Consider the following 25,867-nt stretch of genomic DNA (forward strand, 5'->3'; position numbering starts at 1 on the left):
CTGAAAATTTGGCATCTACGAGCACACATGGCTTAAATGAACAACAGCGTATGGAATTAGAACGTCAATTGGATAATCATAATAGAACTACTAGTGTCCAAAACTCCAGTAACGGTCATCTGAACCAGCAGACCGCTCATACAGAGCAGGCAAATGGGGATGATAGGCAAGGAGAGGAGGATTTAGAGTTATTCAGTAGCCATGAGGATGACAACCTACCTCGAGAAGAATTAACACCAAGAATGAGTCAATGGGTAACTCGTATGGAAAGTAAAACTCGTCGGTTGTATGGGATAGTCGCGGAGCAAATAGAAATCAATCGGCAAAATCGTGCTCACATACAAGAAGTCACTAGGCTTCTGACAGAGCCGCCATTACAGGAGACACCGAGTGTTTTTACTTTTTCCTATGAATTTGCAGGCGTCAGAAATCTATCTTCGACGTTCAACCGCTAACCCGGTAGGTTACGGTCTGGTGGGAGGGGGAGCACGTGAACGTGCTGAGGCCTACAAGACCAGTTTCAGCACCAACTTCGAGCCACGATTTTGCTCAATGCCATACTTCGAACGTCCAAAGGCCACCAGAACAACTGAGACAGTTAGCAGATTTGCCTCGACAACAACAAAATTCCCAGCAGCATGTTAATCCACCGCAAATCAATCAGCAACCGGGTGATTTACAGCAAAATCCAGGAATGCCTTCCCAGGCAGGATTTCCAAATATGCCGGGATTTCATTCCTTCATTCCATTACAATGTCAGATGGAAGATTATGATCGCTGGAAAAACATCAAAGACAGTTTTCAAATGGCTGGTTTATATTTTCCTCAGCTCGGAATGTTAGCTAACGATTTTGTTAACGTCCTCGAAGCCAGAGCTAACAGAGAAGGGTGGACCGAATCTGAGCTACTTAAAGTAGTAAGTTATACTTTAAAAATCACGCGGCTAGATGGGTAGACACCAACTATTTTCGATGGACAAATTTTTTCACAATTCAAGGAAGAGTTTCGAAAGGCTTTTGGCAGCCCAGCTACTGATCACCAGCTGATCAGGGAGATAAGTCGCATGAGGATGATGCCCAATGATAATGCCACGGAGTTTGTTCTCAAAGTACAACAGAAATTTCAGGCTATGATTGCTCCACCATCTATCTCAGAGCAAGTGATTTACATTCGCAATCATTTAGCCGATGAATTGAGAACATTGGTGTTTGCGAGGAATGTCCAAACTTACGAGGAATTACTGAGTGCTTTGCATGAGGCTACTAGGTGCTTGGAAGAAGCTGGTGTACAGACTACAGTTGTAAAAACTGTCGAATCAGTTGACGAACCCCGTTTTGGGATAATTCAGCTACGACCGGAAGACCCTGTGGAGTCCAGGATGCTATTAAGAGACAAAACAACCGTACCAGGATTCAGTGCCATAACGATACCAGGTAATGTCTTTTACGACAACCGTTATGGAGTTCAACGTCGTGTGAACAACCCAAACACCAGCTACAACCAGGTACAGTCACGGTATCAAATTTACCGACCTCGAGTTCCAGCAACCCAATATCAATTCCGACAGGCATTAGTCAACGTCAAACCATTGATTGTTCCAAGTTCACCGGCTGAGGTGACATATGATGTCGCTGGGCTATTTACCCGATCTAGACGGGGTAACCAATAGGTATTGGTTATCCAAAACTTGGGTACAAGATTTGTCGAGTTTCATTATTAAGTCGGAGTACTGGTGCAACTGCTGAAAACTTCAGAGAAAACCTTCTCTCTTCGGGGATGCCCGCTTTTTCTCGTCACCGAAAAAGGAAGGAGTTCATTAATAGCCGAGTTCAGGATTTTCTTGAGGTTTTCGGAGTGAAATTTGCCTCGGAAGTGCTCTTGCATGTTCAGACTAACTATAATAAAATAATAGTGAACAAATCAAGCTTTGAAGCCGAGTTGCAAGCTTATGTGGATGAAGGTCAAACTCAGTGTTCAGCTGACGCTTCATTCAAGTTGTTACCATGTTACTTTGTCCATGGCAAAAGCCGCGTTAAGCAGGCAAGCCGAGCTTTGTACCAGTCGCCAGTTCTCCAGGCAAGTATCAAATTAAAACCTGACAATAAGAACAGATCTTGTTGTATCTTACATTATCGATATAGCCTCCAAGTCACCTAAAGTCAGTTCTATAGAAAAGATGGGAGATAAGGTCTTATCAGCTATTGAGCTGTACAAGGAACACCTAGGTCGTAATCCTGAGAACCAGGCCTAAGTCGGAACTTTGGATTACAGGCAGTTCCATTACGGTAGTAACATTGATCGGGGCGTACAAGGTCGCCCTTTGCTCTCAGCATTTCTACGCAGTCTGACTAGATGAAGATCATTTAGATTCTGCTATGTTGAAGAAATGTGATTTGACTCAAACAACCTGGGAGATACGAGGTCTAGATTCACAGCGCCCTGGTGAACGTCTGGGGGAGGAGTGTAACGGAGTGATCGTTACCCGTTAAAAGCCCTTTATCCGCACCCATTATGTTATCGACGGATCACAGAGCGCTGTGATCTGCAGCCCTCGTAGTCATAGTTTGACACTTGTGAGTGAGTCCCCAAGGTGGAGGTGTCGGCAGTGAGAGTGGGGAGAGCAGAGGAAGAAAGAAACGCACCGACAAAATTCGGAAGAGTCATTGTGACCGAACAGTCAAACCGAACAGTCGCGCAAAAATTAATAGCAAAGCACAGGTAATTATTTATTTGTCGCCTTTCGTACAAGTGGAACGAAGCGATCAAATCTATTAATTTATTGCTTGCCAGGCCTTCAGTCGGCTTGCGTAAATTGATCTTAAATTTTAACAATTTCTAATGCTTGATTGCGGTTTCAGATTCATAAAATATTCGGAGAAACGAGTGACGGTGACCGAGGTCTCGCTGCCAAGCAGAATTTTCCACCGAGGAGGGATTTGTACCAGTGACGACGACAAGGAGTTGTAGCTCTTCGAGGGAGTTCATTAACGTCGTAAAAGAAAAACTCCAGGTACAAATAAAATGTCCCAATAATCTCTCGGTGGTGCGGCATCAGCCAGGCATTGAAGTCGGCTGAAGGTCACCGCCATTTCGCGTTCGGTCACAATCATTAGATTAAGTATTGCATCGTAGAATTTACTTAATTATTATATGGAAATTTATTTATTAGAATTTACTCGGAATATTATTTGGGATATTATTTAAAATATTATTTAGAAAATGTTTGAGAATTTACTGGAAATAAGAGGCAGAGTTTATTTGGGAATTTATTTAAGAGGAAAGTCCAGAATAAAAATTAGACTAAAGTTAAAAGCAAGTCAAAAATAATTACTAAATAATTAATTAACAAAACCAGGAATTATTTCGGATTTGTTAGTTAACTACGTAGGCAGAGCTTGAATTGGTTTTACCAGGAATAATTTCGGTTGGTCAATTTATGACTTTGGTGCCATGTAAAATTAATTGTCGTTAATAATCGAGTTTGGAAATTTATTCAATTAATTGCTTAAAATAAAATCAGTAAAATGTTTTAGAGGAACTTTAGTAAAAATCATTTGAAGTAAAATTTATTAAATTCGGGAAAGTAATTTATAATAAAATTTAATTGTTTAAATAAAATCATTGGAAATAAATTTAGAATCAGTCAAAATTGCAAGAAAATTGTTCATGTAAATTTGTTAATTAAAAGTAGAAAATAAAACTTGTAAAAATTCGTCAGAGAAAAAATTACACCAAAAACTTGCGACAGAGACGCAAGACCGAGCGAGAGCGTCAGCCATCTTGTCCCGCGTGAAGCGCTGGGTAGAGGACACTCAAAGTCGAGACTAAAATCGTACTGTGTTGCTAGGCAGAATATAATCCTCAAATAAAATAAAATAAATGCTAAGTTTTTCATGCAACACAATAGAACGTAAAATAAAACAACGTAGAGAAAATAAAACTCGATTATTGAAGAACAAGCCAAACAGTTTAGTAAAAATAAATTACATGAAATTAATTGATAAAATTTTAGTCATTGAAAGCTAAGATCTTAAATAAATAAAATGAATTAAATAAAATAATCTGGACAAAATAAATAATTCCATAAGTTCGGATTAAAATAAAATAAACTAATAGATTCTGGTAAAATGAATTAAAATAACTTGGAAAAATAATTAATAAATTCTAGTAAAATAAATTAGACAAAGCCGAGTAATTTAACACAACAGCTTATAAATTAAATTAAGTAAATTCAGTAGAATTAAGTTTGGTAAAATCTCGGAAGTAACCAACACGTTGTTGGCAGATTATTAAGACCTCTGTCAATGGATTTTAATCTATTAATACAAGATACGAAGACCTCTTGGTATTAAATATTTAATTGTTGTATTATTAAGACCACGACATTAAATTAGTTAGTGATTTTAATTTAGGAATTAAGATTAGGAATTGTAGAAATAAATTAGGAACTCGGGTTTTGTATTTTGTTGAAGGGATAAATGGATCCAGGCATCGAGTCGGATTTCGTTTGATTTTGGAAAATAAATTTGTAGAATCCGGAGTAATAATTAGTGGGTTTGGAATTAATAGTGTGGGTGGGTTAGTGTTAAGTATTGTAGTGTTGCCTAGGGATTCATGGTATCCTCCTCTGCTTCCTGGGCACACTTAGAGTCCTTTGCATAGACGCCCAGGTGGGGGTGCAATAGGCATAAGTATTTTAAATAAATATTGTGGGTGTGTGTGGATAAATAATATTGCAGTGTAGCCTAGGGATTCATGGTATCCTCCTCTGCTTCCTGGGCACACTTAGAAGCCGTTGTATAGACGCCGGATTTGGGGTACAACGGTAGTAAGCTAGAAACCGCGGTATAGACGCTCCATATGAGGGTACTGTTCGGGAATAGATACTATGATAGTAACCGCGATAGGACGCTCCATAAGAGGATATCGTCGGGATTAAGTAATTTGATATTTTGTAAGGGGTTTTGATTTTGTATTAAGGGTTGGATAAATAAAATGAATTGTAAAAATGAATTTCTGCCTATAATTTCTGTATCCTTCCTGACAATCTCTCCGACCCTGAGTTTTCACTCCTTGTTCTGGGCCAGTTTCTGGATACTGTGGGAAAAATCCAGTGGCGCCTTAAATAAATTAAGAGGCGACCAAGAGAGCGGTGGATCCCTGTTTCAAACTCGATGAGCTAATATTTAAAGCAAGGATTTTAATAGTCAGCGTAACCGGAAAATTATCACGATCACAACGATACCATTTAGACTTCACTTGCAACTAACTACTTACAGACTTTACAAAAAACTTAGAGTATAAAAAAAGACGCGTACACTCTGTACATAATTAGTCGGTAATAATAACTAATAAAATATTATATCAACAGTGTATTACTGTAAGCCTGCATTAAATAACAAAAACATCAAATTAATTTTTATTTTATTCATCCTTTTATCAATATTTCTATTAATCTTTGTCTTTCCAGTCTCCAATAACTTGGGTTAGTTATAAAAAAATAGAATTTAATTCTATTTTGCAACTACTTATGTCTGCGGCTTTAATCACATTCAATGTGATTGCCGCGTATTATCGTTTCATTATAATTATTCCTTATTATCTAATTATTATAATTATTCTTTGGTTTCTACATCTTTGTTTTTAAGTAAACACGCTTCATGCAATAAATGAAAACGCAAACTTTAAAGCCTTCAGCATAATTTTTACGTAATTTTCATTTAAATCGACATTAATTATAAAAAAAAATTTTATCAAATGACGAGTAAAAAACGAAAAATGTTTTCTAACATTTAGCACAGCCATGCCTAGTTGAATTTGCCCATAAAATTTATGTTTTTCTTTTAAAACAACATTTTCTCCTTCCTGGTTTAGACTTTTTTTTACTTCAGATTGCACAGTTTCAATAATACCTTTAGATTTTCCTTTGAAAGGACACTTAATTTCAAGTAAAGCACTAGGAACACCATCTGTCAAAATAATGCCATTAGGCGAATAAGCCAGCCAAGGATTTTGTTTTGAAATTACGAGGCCTGTTTCTACGACTGTTTTTTTAACTTTTTCAATAAATTGAGAGCGAGCTTCAGCCTCTGTTTTTTTGTCATACTCAGTGTATTCACTCGTGAAACTAATTGGATCAAATAACTCCTTAGCCTGCTTTTTCCAATCAGGTTTTTTGTTTTTAGTGTATATGTAAAGCTTATAGCAAACCGAACCTGTAATTCGAAATCTACGAGCTTTATGGCAATCAGCATAATTTAATTTCGTATTAGCACAAATAGCCTCGAAATCTTCATGATAATCCTTCATCGTATTTTACAGCACTCTTGTGCGTAATTTACTTTAGTATTTTTAATATCCTCCATGAGTTCAGTTCTTTAATTAAGGAAAATTGCAGATATAATTGCTTTCTCTTCATCACTAATACTTGGAGTGTTATTTTTGCGCACAACTATTGGTTCATGCCTGCCTAATCTACACAAAAGAAATGAAAACAAAAGTATTTTGAATTATATTTCAAATTCAGTAATTTCATAACTATGAAAACATTATAATTTTCGAAATACTTACAAGTGTTTTGTAAAAGCCGATTTTGGAAGTCCTTGTTTTATTTTTTTAAACATTAGAGCATATTGCTCGGGCGTTGGATTTTGTAATAAATATTTAGGACCTTCATGTGATTTCTTAGAAAGATTAGACTCTTTCATAACAGTAATGTTATCATCAGCTAGTATCGAATTTGAGTCTAAATCATCTTCTGATGATACATCATCAGCAAGTGTATTACTCGATGAACTTTTATTCAAATTCTGAAAGAATTTGTCTACTTTTGATTTAGAAAAACACGGATGATCAGTGATTGGAGCAAGATCATATTTTTCCAACGCATTGGTGTATGCCGTTCTCCAGGAACACTTCAAATCCGTGCATGAGAATATGTCCAAGTTATCTCCTTTACTAAAATAAAAATTTTTAATTTACTACATGCATGTTATGTGTCAAAGTTTACAACTATTAGAGGTTAGAAATCTTTAACTTACCGATAACAATAAAATAATGTTGCCACTTCGTGTTTACACATTTCTCCTAATCCTGCCTTACATGAGCAAGCAATTGCAATTATTTTCCCAGCTTTACTGATTTTTGCATTTATTTCGTGCGGCTTTTCTTTCATGTGTGATGTTTGTATACAAAGCGCGGTAACTATAGTCACATTATTATCACTTTTTTCATTACCCTGGCGGTTTCATGCTTACGGTAAATCCGCGGTGACTCCATAGTGAAAAGATGGTCGATTCACGGTCGTTTCACGTGACGGCTATTTCACTATCTAGTTAGGGTTGTAGTACGGTGAAATCACTGTCGAAAAACAGTATATTCGTTCTGTTGCATCACTAACTACGGATGGTAAATAAATGTTGATTTATCAGCAGTTCTATGGTAAAAAGACCGTTCCCAATTCATGGAACTTTAGCATTTCTGTTGTCAGTATGGCATGCTTCTACTGCGGAAAAATGATTTTTTCAAAGTGAACACCTCATAAACTCATAGTGATATCACCGTGGACCTACTACGGTTCGACGATCGTTCGACCACCAACTCACGGTAAAATCACCTTCTTTTCACCGTATATACTCGTTCGTTTTCTTCCGGACAAATAATGTAAATGCTGTTCAATTATTATTCTATAAACAGTGTAGAGTGCTGAACTCTATTGATATTTCACATTAAATTTAGTTATTTGTAGTTAATTTTCAGAATAAAAAAATTTTTTAAATAAACGCTTAAAAAAATTTCATTTACAAATTAATATTTCTTCGCTCGATTAAAAAAAATAACACGTCACTTGTCATGGTGATAATAAATTCAAAAAAATCCATGTATATCATCAATGCAAGGCCACAGTTTATTTCAAATAACTGTTCAGAAATATATTTAAAAAATGTCAGCGTTAAAAGCTGAAACAAGATAATAACTTACAGAGTGAGGAAAAAAATATTTATTTTTTAACACTATTTGACAGTTAATAAATTTAATAATTACATCAATATTTATATGACAAACACAAATGAAGGAAAGCTTATGAAATAAAAAATTTTAATTATATGTTTTTTTACAGAATCAGGATATTTCAAGATACCATGAAAAACGTCCTTAATTATAATGGTATAAATATAAAAGAAAATTTCATCAACTTTCAATTAAAAACTACCTGCCCGTGTCTAAAAATATCCATTCAAACTCACTACCATTTAGTAGACAGTCCCATGGCTAAGCGGTACAACGCTTGTTGTACCATGCTTGCTTGAGACTGGTGAGGCGTGGGTTCGAGACCCGGTGTGAGCTGAAATTTAATTTTCAGTGAACATCAGTGCTCATAACTCACGCCGGGCTGTACAGGCTTAGTAGTGTATCAATGAGTTAGTAATTAATGTTAAAAAAAAAAATCCGTAAATACTACTTAAAATTATTATTGTTCTAAAAATACTAAATTTTTCATTTTGGAGAATTTTAGCATTTTCAAATGGGATTTTTTATGAGTAGGTTATTTAAAGGCAGTCAAAAGAGCGTTATTCGACAATGGAAGGATCGTGAAACGACGGTAAATCGACAGTGGCACGACAGTGAAACAGTTTGGATTCACTCCTATTTTACTGTGTAACAACAGTGCTTTGACTGTCAAATAACTATACATTTATAAACTTTTTACTATGGTTTCACTCCATGGCTGCCATATAAAAATGTCATTTGAACCATTTTACCAAGGTCTAATAATCTGATATATACCATATTTTGACAGTAGTGAAATGAAACAAAGTCACCAATGTTTCACCGTGAAATTACTACTGTAATACTAAGTTCTCACTGTTGACCATAGAGGGAACTACCGACTTTCCATAGTATTTTCACCGTGACCACAAAACCGCCAGGGTATTAATTCCACATTTAAATAAATGCCCAGCAGATAAAATCCGTTGTGCATCATGAATATTTTTTTGATTCGGGTTATTACCCGTCCATAATAATATATCTGTGATATTTAATAACATTTTTGGGACTTAGCCTACTATCACATGGGTTAAAAATTTAAAAGTGTAAGCTACTTTCCGACATGTTTCTTAAGCCACGCCTCCATGTGAATTCCCTGTTGAAAAACTCCAATAAGATCCCATCAAAAGCGACAAAAGCCACTTATAAACCAATAAAATTTATGGATTTCTAAGTGGCTTTTGTTGCTTTTGATGGAATCCTACTGGAAATTTTAAACAGGGTTCCCAATACTATCAACAATATTCCATTCATTCAAAACTTCAAAAACTTCAAAAACAACTTCAGCTTCATTTATTCCTGTTGCTTCATAAACCAATGGAGCTGCTAATAGTTGATTAGTGTTTACTCCAGTGACAGCAATGAGAAGTCGCTCTACTTTTTTTTTTTGCTGAAATCAGTAAGTAATAATTTTCCATCCCGATGAACAATTAAACATCTAGGCAGTTGCACATCAGTTTTAATTTTCTCTACAATTCCGTTTCTGAACTTATTACGAGCATTTAATATTGTTGAATAACTAACATTATAATCATTGATGTCTAATCCAAGACTGAGAAATACTACAGATATGATATGCATCGCTTGCCTATTGCTGATTTGATTACGGTCTAATGCTGAAACAAGCTCAGGTGTCATGATGGATTTTTTCCTAATTTTGATTTCAGGTAGTTCATCTTCAAAGTCTGTATGAGTACGTTTAAGATCACTGCCTTTTGACGATTGGCTACCAATAATATCTGACAATGAGAACTGAACTGATTTCTGACTTGAAACTGTGAAACAATTATTTGTGATATTAATAAGTAAAATATTGCAGAAAAATTTAAAAGTACAAAAGATTTATTGGTTGTCCCTAATATTTATTAATAAATTTTAATAACTCACTAATTTCTCCAGTATTATCATTTTCATCTCCTGTTACGTTTAGCTGATTGTCAATATCCAACGACTGTTCAAATGACGTATTGAAAAAAATTATCTATATAATTATATATAATTCGGTCGCAAAAAACATAATTAAATTTGTAATAATGCCTCAAAATAAATTACTACATTACCATCGTAGTACGTAGCTTGAGTGGGGGGAAAAAATAATGAAGGAAAGGTAAGTGAGGTATTGAGAGTATAAGTATGGACTGAGAAACGATGATGGTGGAAGAGGCCCGGTAGCTTAAATGGTAGAGCTCCTGACATGTTATCAGGAAGATCCAGGTTCGATTCCTGGCTTGGCAACCAACCCCATTTATTTTTTCAAAGTTTGTCTTTACTCTCATTTAATTTCTTTAATTTCTGTCATTTCATAAACATCTTTATAACTTGAACAGATACCACAAAAGCTTTCAGCTTCACTAGTATTCAAGTTCGGTGGATCCTCATCGAAAATATATAAGAAGAGAGAATATGTCTCTCGACCAATATTGAAGATGGAATGTCCATCCGTTGGCTTGAATTTAGATCTACTAGTCATTTGACCTCTAGGCGCTAAAACTTTAATTTATATATATATACTAGCTGACCCGGCAAACGTTGTTTTGCCATATAAATAATTTCCTAGTAATTTCTAGTGTAGACAGAAAATAGCTTACTTATTGTAAGTATGTATGTATATTAGAATGTGTATATTGTATGTATGTAAGAATGTGGTATATGCGTGAAATAAGCATGGAGCGCTGTGAACGATGAGGGAATATAAAAATAACAAAAGGCAAACATTATTTTTAAGTTATTATAATTTATTCCTTGAAATTATATATCATTAATTAAACAATTACGACAGTAACACTATTAAACAATATCAATCTCTTAATGCTATAGCGTGAACAATATTTTTTGTTAGTCCATCTTTAGCTAACACTAACAAACTGGATGGTTTACCCACTCGAGAGCATGCCACGTATAATTGTCCATGTGAAAAACATGGTGTTCTCAAATCTAATCCACAAACAGACATCGTTTGACCTTGTGATTTGTTGATAGTCATTGCAAATGCCAATCTAATCGGAAACTAAATACGTTTGAATTGAATTGGCACATCTGTAGGTATAATAGGAATCCGTGGTATGAGTTTATTTTCATCTCTGAACTTGCCATTTAAAATCCTGGCTTCGATCACGTTTTTCATTAATTTTTGAATGACTAATCGCGTACCGTTGCACAGCCGGGGCGAGTTCAAATTACGAAGCAAGATAATTGGAGATCCAACCTTTAATTGTAAATTATGCGGTGGCATGCCTGGCAAATCCAGTGAGTTCAAAAACTCTGTAGGAAAATTTACTGCTTCGCTGTTGTCGTAAACTGTATCAATAGATTTATATGATACCGAGTTCCCTGGCAACAACATTTGTATCTTCAGATTTAAATTGTCAACGTCTACATTTCTTGCCACTAAAATCGCTCTTTCTGCAAGCCACTCATGATTTATGTACTGTGTGTGTACATCGGGAAATATTTGTTCAATGAGAGTATCTTGCGAATCAGCGATTGTGCAGAAATCGGTCGGTAATTTTACGTATCCAGTTTCATCTATAGCAACTTTTCCATCACCGATATCTAAGAGTTGTTTTGAAAATGTTTCAGCGGATGGATCTTGAAGCATTTGAACGCGCATATTTATTTTTAGCTGTAATTTTTCAACATTACGCCACAATGGAGATGATTTTAAGCAAGCGTTGATCTCATCAGCGTATGTTGAACGTGGAATGACTGGAAGTGTTTGTCTGAAATCACCTGAAAGGACCAACAGAGTTCCGCCAAATAGTTTGTCACTGTTTTTAATATCTTTCAATGTCCTGTTCAACGCCTCAAGTGAATGTTTGTGTGCTATAGTACATTCATCCCAAATAATAATTTTACACCGTTTCAGCACAGTGGCCATGGACGATTGTTTCTTAATGTTGCATACTGCGTCAGGGTTATTCTGAATATTTAGTGGCAGCTTAAATACTGAATGAGCTGTTCTACCTCCATCCAATAAAGTTGCTGCAATGCCCGATGATGCAACGGCCAATGCGATGCCATTATTTGATCGTATTTCAGCAAGAATTAGCGAAATAACGAATGTTTTACCAGTTCCACCCGGTGCATCCAAAAAGAAGAACCCACCTTGTCCAGCTGAAACTGCGAGCATAATGCGATCATAAATGGTTCTTTGTTCCTCATTCATTAGTGGGACATTGCGGGCAACAATCGCTGCCATTTCTACAGTACTGTACTGCAGTTCACGATTCATTTCAGTATTCATTAAATCAGATGCACTTCGATTTGGCGAATTCATACCGAAATTACTAAGTGATAAGTTGGCAATGACAATGCAAAGATCATCAATAGCAATCAATGCTTTATTGTACATTTCGTCGCTGAATATTATGGTTAGATCGTGGCACCGTATACGATGTTGATGCAATATATCATTAGTCATTGAATCTTTGTGATTTTCCCATAATATCTGTGCTCGGGCTAGGAAACATGTAGTCAACACTATAGCGAATAGTAGACAAATTTGTATTGCTGTACAGTTCAATGCAGCTTCAGCAAGCATGCATTCCCACTGGTTGTCGTCTTCCAGCAAGCCGAGTGCAAGGCATGCATCTTTATACGTTGGATATTGTTGCCCATTCACTTTACGTATATCTTGAAATGACAATGGGCCAGTAACATTAACCAACAACAGTCGAAGATAAAAGCACTCCGTGTGTCTTGGATTGACTGTAAATAATCGCCCCAAGGCGTTTGATTTAAATAAATTGAGACATGCAGCAACTGGTGAACCTTGCTTGCGGGACATCCATGTTTTTGTTTGAGTCCATGTGAAATAGCGTGGTACTTGTGAATAGAGTAATGTTCGTGCAAAGGCACCAAAATCATCCGCACGATTACACAATTCAAAAAATGCAGTGAGTGTAGTTTTAGGTGGATTTATTGCACGATCAATCGCTGTCTCTGTCCCAACAGAGGCGAATATGGCACCACCCAACGATTGTCAATATCAATGTCTGTGTTGATGATATTTTTAATAAATGATTGTCCGCCATTTTCAGGATTTCTTCGACGATATATTGGGTATCCGTCGACATTTGTGACCGTATCATTGGTAAAATCTTTAGGGAAATTTTTAGTACATTTTCCATCAGCCATGCAAGGCGATGAAGTATTAAGAGTACCACATGGACCATGAATCATGTTTGTTGTAACAATATCAAACAGCAGTTGGTTCGTGGATGGATCTGCAATTTCCGCAGAAATGATACTATCGATTTCTTCAGGACGGATTTTGTCGATGAACCAAACCAAAATGTGTGCATGAGGTAATCCTCGCTTTTGCCACTCAACCGAATACATCCAGCAACGTGTGGGACCAAATACATGTGATTTAGTAATGAAACTTATTAAAGACTTCAACTTTTGTCTGAACACACGTGCTGTAATGTCATGGCGATGTATTGCATTTTGGCCAGGCAGTAGCAAAGATGTAATCTCTGGCCATTTTGGATTACATGTGAACGTGATGAATAAACATGGTCGTCCATATTCGCGCACGAAAGTCAGAGCATCCTGTATATATTCTTGCATATGACGTGGACTGCCTACGTACGATGATGGTAAAATGACATGGTTACCAATTTCGGCGACGTCGGCGTTGTTGTTGATAGCGTCTCGCAAATGAATGTACTCTTCCGCGCGCAGCTTTTGTTGATTATATCGTAAGTATCGTAGTCGTTCGCTCTCAATCTTCGCGTAAATGTCGACCATGAATTGTTGACAAAGCTCACGACATCGTAAAATGACGTTGTCCAGGCCACGTCTAATGATTAATCGGTACGCATAATAATCCTTTGAGCTAACGTTCTTGTTTGTTTCAGCTCCTGTAATATTTGTTCATAAAAATTAATTTAAATTTATTACGTTCAATAATTTAATTGTTCTGTTAAATGATTAATGATCAAATTAATAATCAATGAAGTACCTGATACGGGATCTCGTTGTTTTATGTTTATGCAATATCCGTCTTGTCCCTTCCAGAATATTAGCGGATATTGGAGAGCGTCATATGAACGATGTGTGTCAGCAATGAACTGAAGATTATTATTTCTTCTACGAATCACAATTTCTCGTACAGCTGTACAATCGCCAACCATGATTCCAGCAACATCATCAACAACGGGTGCATTGAATCTACGAATATGCTCTCCAGCTGGTGTTTTATCAGGATTAATGACGATAGCGTGATTATCGCTTTGTAATTGGTGCATATGTGATTCGAATATTTTCAACAACTCGTTGTGCTCGTTCAAAAGAGCATCGAGCTCGCTGACGATGCGCCTGGCATAAAGTGAATCAAGGTTATTATAATCACAACGTGCATTCACGCGATTGGCAAGTGCGCTTCCGGAATCCTCGCCGCCCATAAAGTAGATTTGTAAGAATTTATGTGGTTCGTTTGGCATTGGCAGCAGTGAGCCCATTTTATGATAAACTTGGCCTCTGATTTTGAATGTAGAATTGAATTGTTGACCATTTGCATTAGTATTTCGAACTATTTCTGTTGCAGGGAACGATGTCATTTGAAAGCATGAATTAAATCTTCGAATTGACTTCAGGAACACGTTAGAATCTGGATCCGTGCCAATAAGTAAGCCGTTCAATGGTTCAGGTGGTGTTTCAATTTCAGGTAGTTGCACTTTTCCTGACGCGCAACACATTCCAGCTGGCTCATTTTTGAATTCCAGAGCATGACAATGCGGACATTCCTTGTCCATATTACCAATTACCACTTTTGAATGAGCATAATATTCAATATCGGGCTCATACTGGAATGCTAGCCGCAGGAATGAATCAGATATCAATGCTCGATGTACCTGTTGTCATTGTTGGTCATTTGTTCTTCGTCTATTGACTGTGAAACGGCGTGATTGTCGTTGTTCTAATCTTCTGACTTCATTGCGTTTAGCTCGTGTATCTTCTGGCTCTTCTTGATGCAATTGCGCCATTCTGACACGTGCATCAGTATTTTGTAGCTGGATTTGTTCTTCTGTTCTTTCGGATCTGCTATTTCGCAAGTTTCGAGCTTTACTTGTACTGCGGCTCAAATCAGCCCCTTTGCGTTTTCTTGGCATTGCTCACTGTACAAAACATACATAAATAGAATTAATGAAATTATTTAATGATGAAAAATGTTAAAAGTATAATTAGGGCCAGGATTTTTGCCGCAGTTTTGCAATGATTAGTTTTAATTTATGAAATTATAACAAAAATATAAGTTTTATGGAAAAATTTTTCAAACAAAAGTAAAAAATTAAATTTTATGAAAACATTGTCTCTTATAATTTTTTCATACAACCAATATTTCCATTGACATTTCAAAATAGATAGATAGATAGATAGATAGATAATAAACTTTATTGACCCTAGAGCCTTAGCTCCCTCAGGACCATCATAATTATACATTATAATCAGTGTAAAATACAGAGCATGTAATTACATAAATTGAAAATAATAAAATAATAACATATTATAATGAAATAATAACGTGAATTATAAATTATAAATTATAATCGTGGTAGATATGAGACAAGTTGCCAGAAAACCTGGTAATAGCACAGTTAAGCAAAACTAATATCATTCAATATCACTCAACAGCACAGCAGCATACAATAATGACAATCAAAACTCAATATCATAAATTAATACTTTTGCAAATAACAATTATAGCACGCACTACGGAACAGTTCATAATTTTCAGCTTTAGTTACTTCTGGGGGTAGCGCATTCCAAATGCGTATCCCGCGGATAAGAAAAGAGTTCTCAAATATCCGACAATTAGATCTAGGCAGGCGTAAATAATCCTCCCTTACATCACCCCTCCTATTATACACACTTAGACATCAGGTCATCCCTGACATAGAGAGCAACTCCACCACCGCTCCGCAGGCACCGGTCATGACGATGAAGCACAAACGACGGCAGGAACACCATATCATCAGATATTAAATGATTTAACCAAGTCTTAGACACAGCAATAACATCATACTTATTCCCACGAAAATATTCTTTAAAAATCTCTAAATGACGCTCATTCCTTAACGATTGAGCATTAACATGACACACTCTCAAACACTTTTTATTAAACAGAGGTCGCAGAGTGCCAACCACAATGTCAGACACGCCTCCAGGTGATGATGATGATGATGATACCGAGGGAGCAACTCGCTGCTAATCAAGCAGACCCCGCAAAGGACCTACTCCCGTTGAAGGTAACAGCTTCACTGGAGGCTTATCTTCCGCATACCGGACGTTAACACACGCAAAAGAAATCCAGACACTCCTAGCCTGGATCCTAGGATAAGCCTTACGCACATCAGCACGAAATAAAGATTCATAATGATTGATTTTTTGGAAAATATGAAAATCTTAATTGTTCAATTACATTTTTTTAATAAAATTAAATTAAAATTACATTTTTATAAGATCAACAACATTTTCGATATAAATAAAAAAAAATATACTTACAACACAAAATCCGTTGTTATTGGAAGCTCGTGTCACGTGTTGAGTACTTTTGAGGTTATAAAATCACTTGATTAACTAATTGTGCAAAATACACTCAAAATTAATAATTTAATTATTATTGATAAAATAGGAATGATTAAAAGTTAATATGAGAGTTACACTGAGATAGCAAAATAATAATTGTCAACGTTACTACTACACTTGATGCATAAACAATAATGATGGCCGACAACTGTGTAGGGAGTGAGGAAGAAAGGAGACCGGCTTCGTTCTCATCCCTACTCCGTGCTGTTTACTGGGTCAGAAGTAACACCTGTAGACATCTGGCGGGGATAACTAATTAAATGACGATTGATCAGTTTTCGACCGGAGAGGAAAAATGATTAAATTACTAAAATGGCTATTAAAAAATAAGGGTTGATCGTAGAAGGGTGAAAATTGAGGATTGTATGTATTTTTGTATGTTGTATCATAAAAAAATAGAAATTAAAAATTTTGTCTAAAAAATAAAAAAAAAAATTTAGGGGTGGACTACCCCTAACATTTAGGGGGATGAAAAATAGATGTTTGCCGATTCTTATAGATACCGGATAAGCACAAAAAATTTCATCAAAATCGGTCAAGCCGTTTTGGAGGAGTATGGCAACGAAAACTGTGACACGAGAATTTTATATATTAGATATAATTCAGTCGCAAAAATAATAACTAAAAAATAATTTTAATCATAAAATAGAATATTTGACGGCTAAAGAAAACTAACCTCAAAAAGTCAACTTAGCAATGGATGTTTTATGTACGTTTGTTCAAGGTTATGGAGACAATCAAGAAGAATAGCGTTGCATCGGAACCGCCTCTATTGTCGGTTTTTAGAAGCTAAACTACAATCATTTAAGGGACACACCTAGTGTGACAGCCTGAAAAAGGCAATTTTTGGGAATTAAAAAAAAACAAAACTAGTGAATCAATCGTTTTAAAATTTTGAGGGTATATTTATACATGTTTTGAGAATACACAGTAAAATTTTTGAAATGAAATATTAAATATTTTTGAAATGACACGCGATCTTCGGCGTTGCCAAAAAAAAGGTCCTCCACTGCTGGAGTGATTGCAGCCTTCTCCGTTGATAAAACTTAAAAAAAAAAATTCTCGTTAAACTAAAAAATATTGTCTGTATGATGACCCTCGGGCGAATAAAAAAATCAAAAATTGACAAAATGGCGACATGTTAAAAAAAAAGTTAAATTTTACCCAAAATTTTGGTCGTTTTTGGCCTGCCAAAATTCGATTTTTGATTAGATCAAAAAACTGGAGGGTCATCGTATGGAAAACTATATAAAGAAGATGCAAAAAAAAATTTTATAGCGATCGGATCATTTGTCTCCGAGTAATCACTCCAGCAAATTCGAAAAATGCTGTTTCGAGAAATACTTGTTTAAAGACAAAATGATCGTTTTCACTGTTATAAATGGATTAAAATCATACTTATAGAGACCGAGCACTAACTGTAGAGGCAGCACATCTGTCAGAAGTGGCGCGCCCTGGTGTTTAACAAAAGCACTAAATAGGCAAAAAGTATTACAATAGCTTATGTGTCTTTTACTTAATAATAGAAAAAAAATAATAAAATATGCTTTTTGACAAGTATTAATCGGTCGTATTTGAAGCAAAAATAATTCAGAAGGTTAAAAAAAACTATAGGCTATGTATATTAAATGTGATAAAAGAATTCAGCAGTATCAAGTCAATTAACCATGTAAACATAGCCTCCAAACTTCAATTCCGCCTCTAAACACGTCATGTGCCTGTCATTTTTCTCTGGAGTACCACTAGTACTGAGCGAATAATAATAAAATTTCACAAGTTTGTCAATTTGACGGTTCCGACTTGATATATTTATATATATATCGTGATATATCAAAACTCTATAGTTGAAAAAATTTCGAACAATTTATTAATTTATTTAAATAAAAAATAAATCAACATTAGATCACATGTTGGAGTTTAAAATTTTTGCCCATTAGCTTAAAATTTCTATCATGAGTTGGCATGATAGTCTAGACGAGTAGTTAAACAGAGGGAGTTAGCAGCCTACCTCGAGCGCCACCTAGCAGCGACCACCCGGAACCTATTCTTTTAGCATGGCCCCTGCGCAAGGATGACACGCAAAATCGTGAAGCGTTCCACATTTTGACAAATATAAATAATGCTGTGAAGCAGGAAAGAATAGGAGTTACGGTAATTATTACGTGAAGCGTTCCACATTCACGTAACAGGATATTGGTAGGAAAGGATTGAGAAATATATTATTAATTAATATTCTTATCTTATGAACAATTGTTATCTAATCAATTTTCTTATCTTATGAATAATTGTTATGTAATAAATTTTCTTGTCTTTATTAGTCAGTAGCTTTCTCTCCAAAAATGTATTTAATCTATTATATTGATCAGCATACTTTTACAATTAATGATCATTTATTTGAAAAATTAGTTATTTTATCAAATTTTTGATCAGCTTATCAGCTTTGTGACTCATTTTTAGTAACAAATACCTCCAATTTTCATCTATTTTTGGTGGGGATTCGGGCTATAAGAGCTGAATCAAATTTTAAAACTTCACAGTTCTAAAAGTTCGAGTGGTGATATACAGTTTTTCTTTAATAATTTTGAATAGAAGTGTTGTTTTCAATAGTTAATTACTTTGTGACTGGTTATTCGACATATTCGTTCATTTTTTTATAACTCAGTGTGTAAGTATATAAATTCATAATTACCCATTTAAATTTCCCATTCGAGAGTCTTATAAATAATTTTCTGTGTTCAGTAAATCATGGATTTCTCAGCTATCAACAACGTAGCAACTTTAAAAGATATTCTACCAAAAAATAAAATGTCAGAACTCACTTTCAATCAGGAGTATTTTGTCACTGGACTTAAAATGATTACAACTAAACTTAAAGAAAGCATCATTGCCTCATTGGATGCTGAATTTGCTGTGTATTTGCCCAAACGAGCCACAACTGCAATTCAAAAGAATACATCATCACTGGAGTTACTCACTGAGCTTATCGATCAAAATAAATTGATCCTTCTTTACCATGGAGGTCCATACAATAAATTTGAATTTATCGAAAATAATGATAATCCTGAAGATAATGTACAGTGAACATTTATTATTCGTGAATAAAGTAGCAATCTACATTACCAGTCCAACTTACTTTCAACATTTTTTCAAATTTTTTCTGGATATCATAATAACTATTATTAATAATTTAAAGAAAATTCTGGTATTCAATTCAAGTTAGTATCTTTATCTATTGTCAAATTTTCATTCAATAAATTTACTAATTAAATATTCTCAAATTAATTTTAATGTTTTTTCCAAATGATTTTTCTATGTGCTATAATTATGATTATAATTATCAATATTATTTATAATTTAAAAAAAATACTATAAAACAATTCATGTTACTATTAATTGTCGAATTTTTAATCAGTAAATTTATATTCATTTTTCAAGCAAATTGATTTTTTCGCTAATTAAATGTTCTAAAGTTAATTTCAATATTTTTTTTCAAATTATTTTTCTATATGCTATAATTACGATTATATTTATTAATATTATTACTAATTTTTTAGAAAATAGCGTAGTTATTTAATTTATGTTTTCATTTTTATTGATTATGAAACTGAAGTACAAAATTTTATAATTTGAGTTTGCTATTTCTTATACATATTTGAAATGGTAACTTTAATTATTATTAATTAAATATACTATACTTTTATAAATAAAATAATTATAATAAAAAATATTAAACAAATGAATTAATTAGCGTATGCGAGTTCGATAATTGTTATTTAATTACCAAAGTATTAAGTTCACATCCCTGATTAAAAATATTCATCCAAATTTACTACTATAAGATTTAAATTTTTTTCAATAATTTCTATTGATTTCAATTTCTCAGTATCAATCCGTAGATGAATAATTTGCATAGAACAAATTTTTTTGATTTTTCCAATGAATATTTTTTTTTAACAGAGATAGAATTTTTTAGAAAATCGAGAAAATTACGTTCACGTCATAATATTTTTGCTCTTATCGCTCTTGTTTATTTTTGTATTTATCATTAAGAAATACTTTAATTTCACTTATGATTAAAAAAAACGAGTAGATTGTTAAAACTAACTATAAAAATTTTTGTATAACTCTTCTAATTAGCTAGACATGTTCAAATGTATTTATGATTACCCTCATTACTTTATTGACTTAGGATCGCGGACATTATGTCGTTTTCTACTTACAATATATATATTTATTACTTAGGGATTAAAAAAATTCTATCGAGTACTTTTTGTATCGTTGTTTGCGTTGTATTTATCATTAAAATGCTTTATTATTGAAAAAAAAAAAAAAACGAGTAGATTGTTAAAACTAAATAAAAATTACCTAGATGTAATTTTCAAATGTATTTATGATTACCTTCATTACTTTATTTACTTAGGATCATGAGCATTACATCGTTTTCTACTTACGCTTACAATATATAAATACTTATTGCATAAAAATAGATACATATATTATGTATATATATATGTATATATATATATATATATATATATATATATATATTAGGGTGGGTCAAAAAAATCAACTATTTTTTTTTTTACAATTAATACGGAAAAATGGGTTACTAGGCACCTTAAAAAAATTCTCACCAAATATGAACTCTTAATTTTAATAGGAAGATCCTCCGCGTCGCAGTTTTTCATTTTTTTCTCAGTCCAATAGAAAAAAATTCATTCCTCATCATTAATTGGTCGTACAGAAAAAATTTTTTTAAGAATTTTGTAGGAAATTTAATGCTCTACAAAAAAGGTATCTTATGTTTTTTCCGTAAACCTCACCATTTCACTAATATTGAAGATTTAAGATTGATTATTTTAAGTCAAATGTCACTTTTGTTTATGAATTTTATAACTCGACAAGAAATGGCTATTATTGAATGGGCAATAGAAATTTTTGTAGCAAATTAACTGCTCTATAAAAATGGTATCTTATGTTTTGGCGATTAAATTAAGCGTTCAAAAGATATTCATCATCAAACTTTCATGTATACCGATTTTAAGAGTTTTTGATTAAATAATCGAAAAATTTCAATTTAATCTATCAGTTTTGAGAAAATTTCATTTTTTGTCTTTAATGTAAGTATTATTTGAATTTTGTTTTCAAAATTTTTATTCAATAATTCCAAACTTTTTATTTTTCATCATTAGAAATCACGATCATGTTGTTTTTTTATAACGTCTTCAAAACGTCTTAAAAAATTTTTCCACTACAGCTGTATATTGTCCTTGGGAAAATTTCTTCTGTAGAGAATTTTTGTTTTGTATTCTATTTACTCTGTTTCCCTTGTGAACTAGCGCCACCTACATTTTTCTTTATAGTTATATTGTTTTTATTTGTTTACATTTTCTACAGCATTTCTAGTGTTTCCACAAGTTATGATCTTGTATATGTGATAAAACGATTAAATATTTACAAATTTTGCGGTCACTACATAAATTTATATATTTATCGAAAATATGGATAAGGAAATTCATTTGATCGGAAAACCCATGCAAAAAATTTCAGAACGTAAGTTGCCAACAGTGAAAGAGGTTATGAGTGTTTTTTTTTATCAGCTCAAAGTGTTAAAATGTTCTATCAAACAAAGTGCTAAAAATGCAACTGATCAAGTTATTGAACTATGGAAAAACAACCAGATTCCGACTAGTGGATCAACTAATGTAATACAAAAAATTCTTCGCTATCATAACCGATGGTTGAAATTGCAAAAATCTTTTGTGCGAAAAAAATCATCAGCCCAAAACAAAAATGTAATAATATTTCAGAATGAAATCAAAGCATTATTTGATATTGTAGATCATAAATCAATAAAACTGCTTGATAATGATATTCGTGAACTATATTCAAATCAAAAAAGTGATACCCGGAAAGAAATTCTTTCAAATAACCCAAATAAATTAAACAGTACTATGAATACGATGGAAGTAGATGAAAGTCGTGAGTATTTACAACATTTAATTATTATAAATTTTAATCAGAATTGAAAATAAATTAAATTGATTATAAATTATGAATAATAAAGTATATTATTGTTTTTCTAATTAATTATATCATAAATGTCAATATGTTCGTAGATGATAAATAAAAACTCTTTGTGTTCCTTATTTGATGTCAAAATGAATGAGTTCCATATTTTTGCTTCCATTAATTAAATAACAACGCTTATTTTAGATTTGAATCAACCCTCAACCAGCCATGAGATTGTTCGAAGTGAGGAATCAGAGTCATCTTCAACCCTTACATTAAGTCAAGCTACAAATTTCGGTTCAGATTTAGAGTATGTGCCTCAAATACCGACAACACGAGCAAAAATAAATATTCTAACTCCAGAGCTTATCTCAGCACTCGACAGAGCTAATGTTAGTAGTAGAAATGCGATGTTCATTATTGCTCCAGTTCTATCAAGTGTTGGTGTTAATGTAGAAGATACAACTCTTAGTTATCGAACAATTCAACGAACTCGCATGCTCTTACGAAAAGACATTGCTATAGGACTAAAAGATAACTTCAAAGCTCATGATAAATACGTCGTGCATTGGGATGGGAAAATACTGAATGACATTTCTGAATCGAAATTTGTGGATCGATTACCGATTATTTTGACTGCTTTTGGTACTGAGCAGTTACTTGGAGTTCCAAAAATGAATAGTGGATCGGCAGAAAATCAAACAGCAACCATCTTGTCAACGTTAAATCAATGGGGTATTATTAGTTACATCAAGGCGATGTGTTTTGACACGACTGCGGTTAATACGGGTAACTAATCAATGATAAAATATTTAAAAGAAAATTTTATTTTCATCGTTCTAGTTGAATTGTTTTCATACATTAATTAAATTTTCGACACGTGCCCATTAGTTATAATTCTTTATTTATTTATAGATTTTAAATATGCGTTACAATTTTTATTAAATACAGAACTTAAAGTGTAATTATCTATTTTTACTATACAGGAATCCATCATGGTACATGTAAAGAAATTGAAAAGGCCTTAGGAAAAGAATTAATTTGGTTACCATGTCGCCATCATATTTATGAGATCATTTTAAGGAGTGCATTCGAAGTCTATTGGCCAGTATCATCCGGACCAAATGTTCCAATATTTGGCAGATTCAAAAAATTTTGGGACACATTCGATAAAACGAAGTATAAATCTGGTGTTGAAGATAGTATTGTTGCTAATATTATTACGAATGAAAAAAATAATCTATCTTCATTTATTAAGCGATACTTACAGGTATTATTTAAATACAATTTTAAGTGTAGAGGATAATTTTTGATTTTTTACGAATAATTGATTACTTTTGGTAGTTATCGCAACCCCGAGATGACTATAAAGAAATATTGGAATTGTCATTAATTTTTCTGGGAGAAATGCCACGAGAGCAAGTTTTCTTCAAGCGTCCTGGTGCAGTTCATCATGCAAGATGGATGGCAAAGGCAATTTATTGCCTAAAAATGTTTATTTTTAGAGATGAATTTGACCTTTCTAAGAAAGAATTGGATGGTCTTCGACAATTTTGTATTTTTATAGTTATGGTGTATGTAAAAGCTTGGTTTTCATCAACTTCTGCGACTTCTGCTGCTAATCACGACTTAGAGTTTATGAAAAATTTAATTGAGTACAGTAAAATTAATTCTTTAATTTCCTCGGCTACATGTGAAAAAATGACTTCACATTTATGGTACTTAAGTGATGAACTTGCTATTTTATCACTTTTTGATGATACCGTTCCATTAAACATAAAGAAGAATATTGTCGAAGCTGTTAAGACTCGCGAAGGTACAGATTCTAAAGCAAGAAGATTTATTATTGATAGAAAAAATTTACATTTAATTCTGCAAAAAAATATAAGTGACTTTGTTTCTAAGAAGTCATTAAAACTTTTTGAGATCTTTGATCTGCCGTATGATTTTCTTGACAAAAATATTGATTTATGGTCTACTGATGAGAGTTATAATGAAAATAAAGAATTTTTCGCACAATTGAAAGTTGTTAATGATGTGGCAGAGCGAGGTGTCGCATTAGTAAGTGAATATAACCAATGCTTAACGAAAGACGAAGAGCAATTTCAATTTTATTGCAAGTTTTGAGAGAGCATCGAAAAAACTACCGTACTTGCAACAAAAAATTGTTTGAAAATAAATAGCTCAGTTGAAAATTGAAATAAAAAACTTTCTTATAACTAATTGGACATTTTTTTCTCTAAAACTGAAATCATAATATATTTATAATGAAAACTTTGCTTTTTTTATTGATAAATGATTAACTAAGCGATAAATAATGTACAATTTATTTTTTTAAATGTAGATAAAAATACTTACACATAAAAAAAAGCTTGAAAAACATTTTGAAGTTTCTCAGTTGATAAAAAAAAATTTTTTTCGTGTAAATTTTCTCAAAACTGATAGATTAAATTGAAATTTTTCGATTATTTAATCAAAAACTCTTAAAATCGGTATACATGAAAGTTTGATGATGAATATCTTTTGAACGCTTAATTTAATCGCCAAAACATAAGATACCATTTTTATAGAGCAGTTAATTTGCTACAAAAATTTCTATTGCCCATTCAATAATAGCCATTTCTTGTCGAGTTATAAAATTCATAAACAAAAGTGACATTTGACTTAAAATAATCAATCTTAAATCTTCAATATTAGTGAAATGGTGAGGTTTACGGAAAAAACATAAGATACCTTTTTTGTAGAGCATTAAATTTCCTACAAAATTCTTAAAAAAATTTTTTCTGTACGACCAATTAATGATGAGGAATGAATTTTTTTCTATTGGACTGAGAAAAAAATGAAAAACTGCGACGCGGAGGATCTTCCTATTAAAATTAAGAGTTCATATTTGGTGAGAATTTTTTTAAGGTGCCTAGTAACCCATTTTTCCGTATTAATTGTAAAAAAAAAAATAGTTGATTTTTTTGACCCACCCTAATATACATATATATATATGTATATATGTATATATATATATATATATATATATATATATATATATATATATATATATATATATATGGGGTATTCCATGCCAAATCGACCATTTTGAACTCGACCCCTTTAAATTTTGCTGAAACATTTCCATTCTTTTCTACCCTTTGAAAAACACTTTTGAGAATTTTTTCAAATTTTTTTGGCCACCCCAAAAAAAGTTATGAATTTTTCAAAA

At 33.2% G+C, this 25,867-nt stretch overlaps 3 protein-coding genes, 1 long non-coding RNA gene and 1 pseudogene across 4 annotated transcripts; 3 read left to right on the forward strand and 2 right to left on the reverse strand.

The window, feature by feature from the left end:
• Positions 1–2,553: 2,553 nt before the first annotated feature.
• Positions 2,554–2,992, forward strand: LOC123260018. The gene is made up of 2 exons (XR_006508366.1): positions 2,554–2,718; positions 2,859–2,992. It is a non-coding gene; the product is annotated as an uncharacterized LOC123260018 (long non-coding RNA).
• Positions 2,993–5,792: 2,800 nt separating this feature from the next.
• LOC123259990 lies at positions 5,793–7,104 on the reverse strand. Its single transcript, XM_044720871.1, has 3 exons — positions 7,041–7,104; positions 6,571–6,957; positions 5,793–6,474 (listed from the first exon to the last, which is right to left on the reverse strand). Exons 1-3 carry the CDS (start codon positions 7,079–7,081, stop codon positions 6,378–6,380), a joined length of 525 nt encoding a protein of 174 aa, XP_044576806.1. The 5' UTR covers positions 7,082–7,104; the 3' UTR covers positions 5,793–6,377.
• A 5,862-nt stretch (positions 7,105–12,966) lies between these two features.
• On the reverse strand, positions 12,967–13,800 carry LOC123261516. Its single transcript, XM_044723188.1, has one exon. The coding sequence runs from the start codon at positions 13,798–13,800 to the stop codon at positions 12,967–12,969; it is 834 nt and encodes a 277-aa protein (XP_044579123.1).
• A 4,889-nt stretch (positions 13,801–18,689) lies between these two features.
• On the forward strand, positions 18,690–18,747 carry LOC123275464 (annotated as a pseudogene).
• A 3,066-nt stretch (positions 18,748–21,813) lies between these two features.
• LOC123261589 lies at positions 21,814–24,780 on the forward strand. Its single transcript, XM_044723305.1, has 4 exons — positions 21,814–22,623; positions 22,858–23,442; positions 23,640–23,923; positions 23,998–24,780. The coding sequence occupies exons 1-4, from the start codon at positions 22,143–22,145 to the stop codon at positions 24,778–24,780; spliced, it is 2,133 nt and encodes a 710-aa protein (XP_044579240.1). The 5' UTR covers positions 21,814–22,142.
• Positions 24,781–25,867: the final 1,087 nt, after the last annotated feature.

This window comes from Cotesia glomerata, linkage group LG1 (genome assembly GCF_020080835.1).
Source record: "Cotesia glomerata isolate CgM1 linkage group LG1, MPM_Cglom_v2.3, whole genome shotgun sequence".
Taxonomy (NCBI): Eukaryota; Metazoa; Arthropoda; class Insecta; order Hymenoptera; family Braconidae; genus Cotesia; species Cotesia glomerata.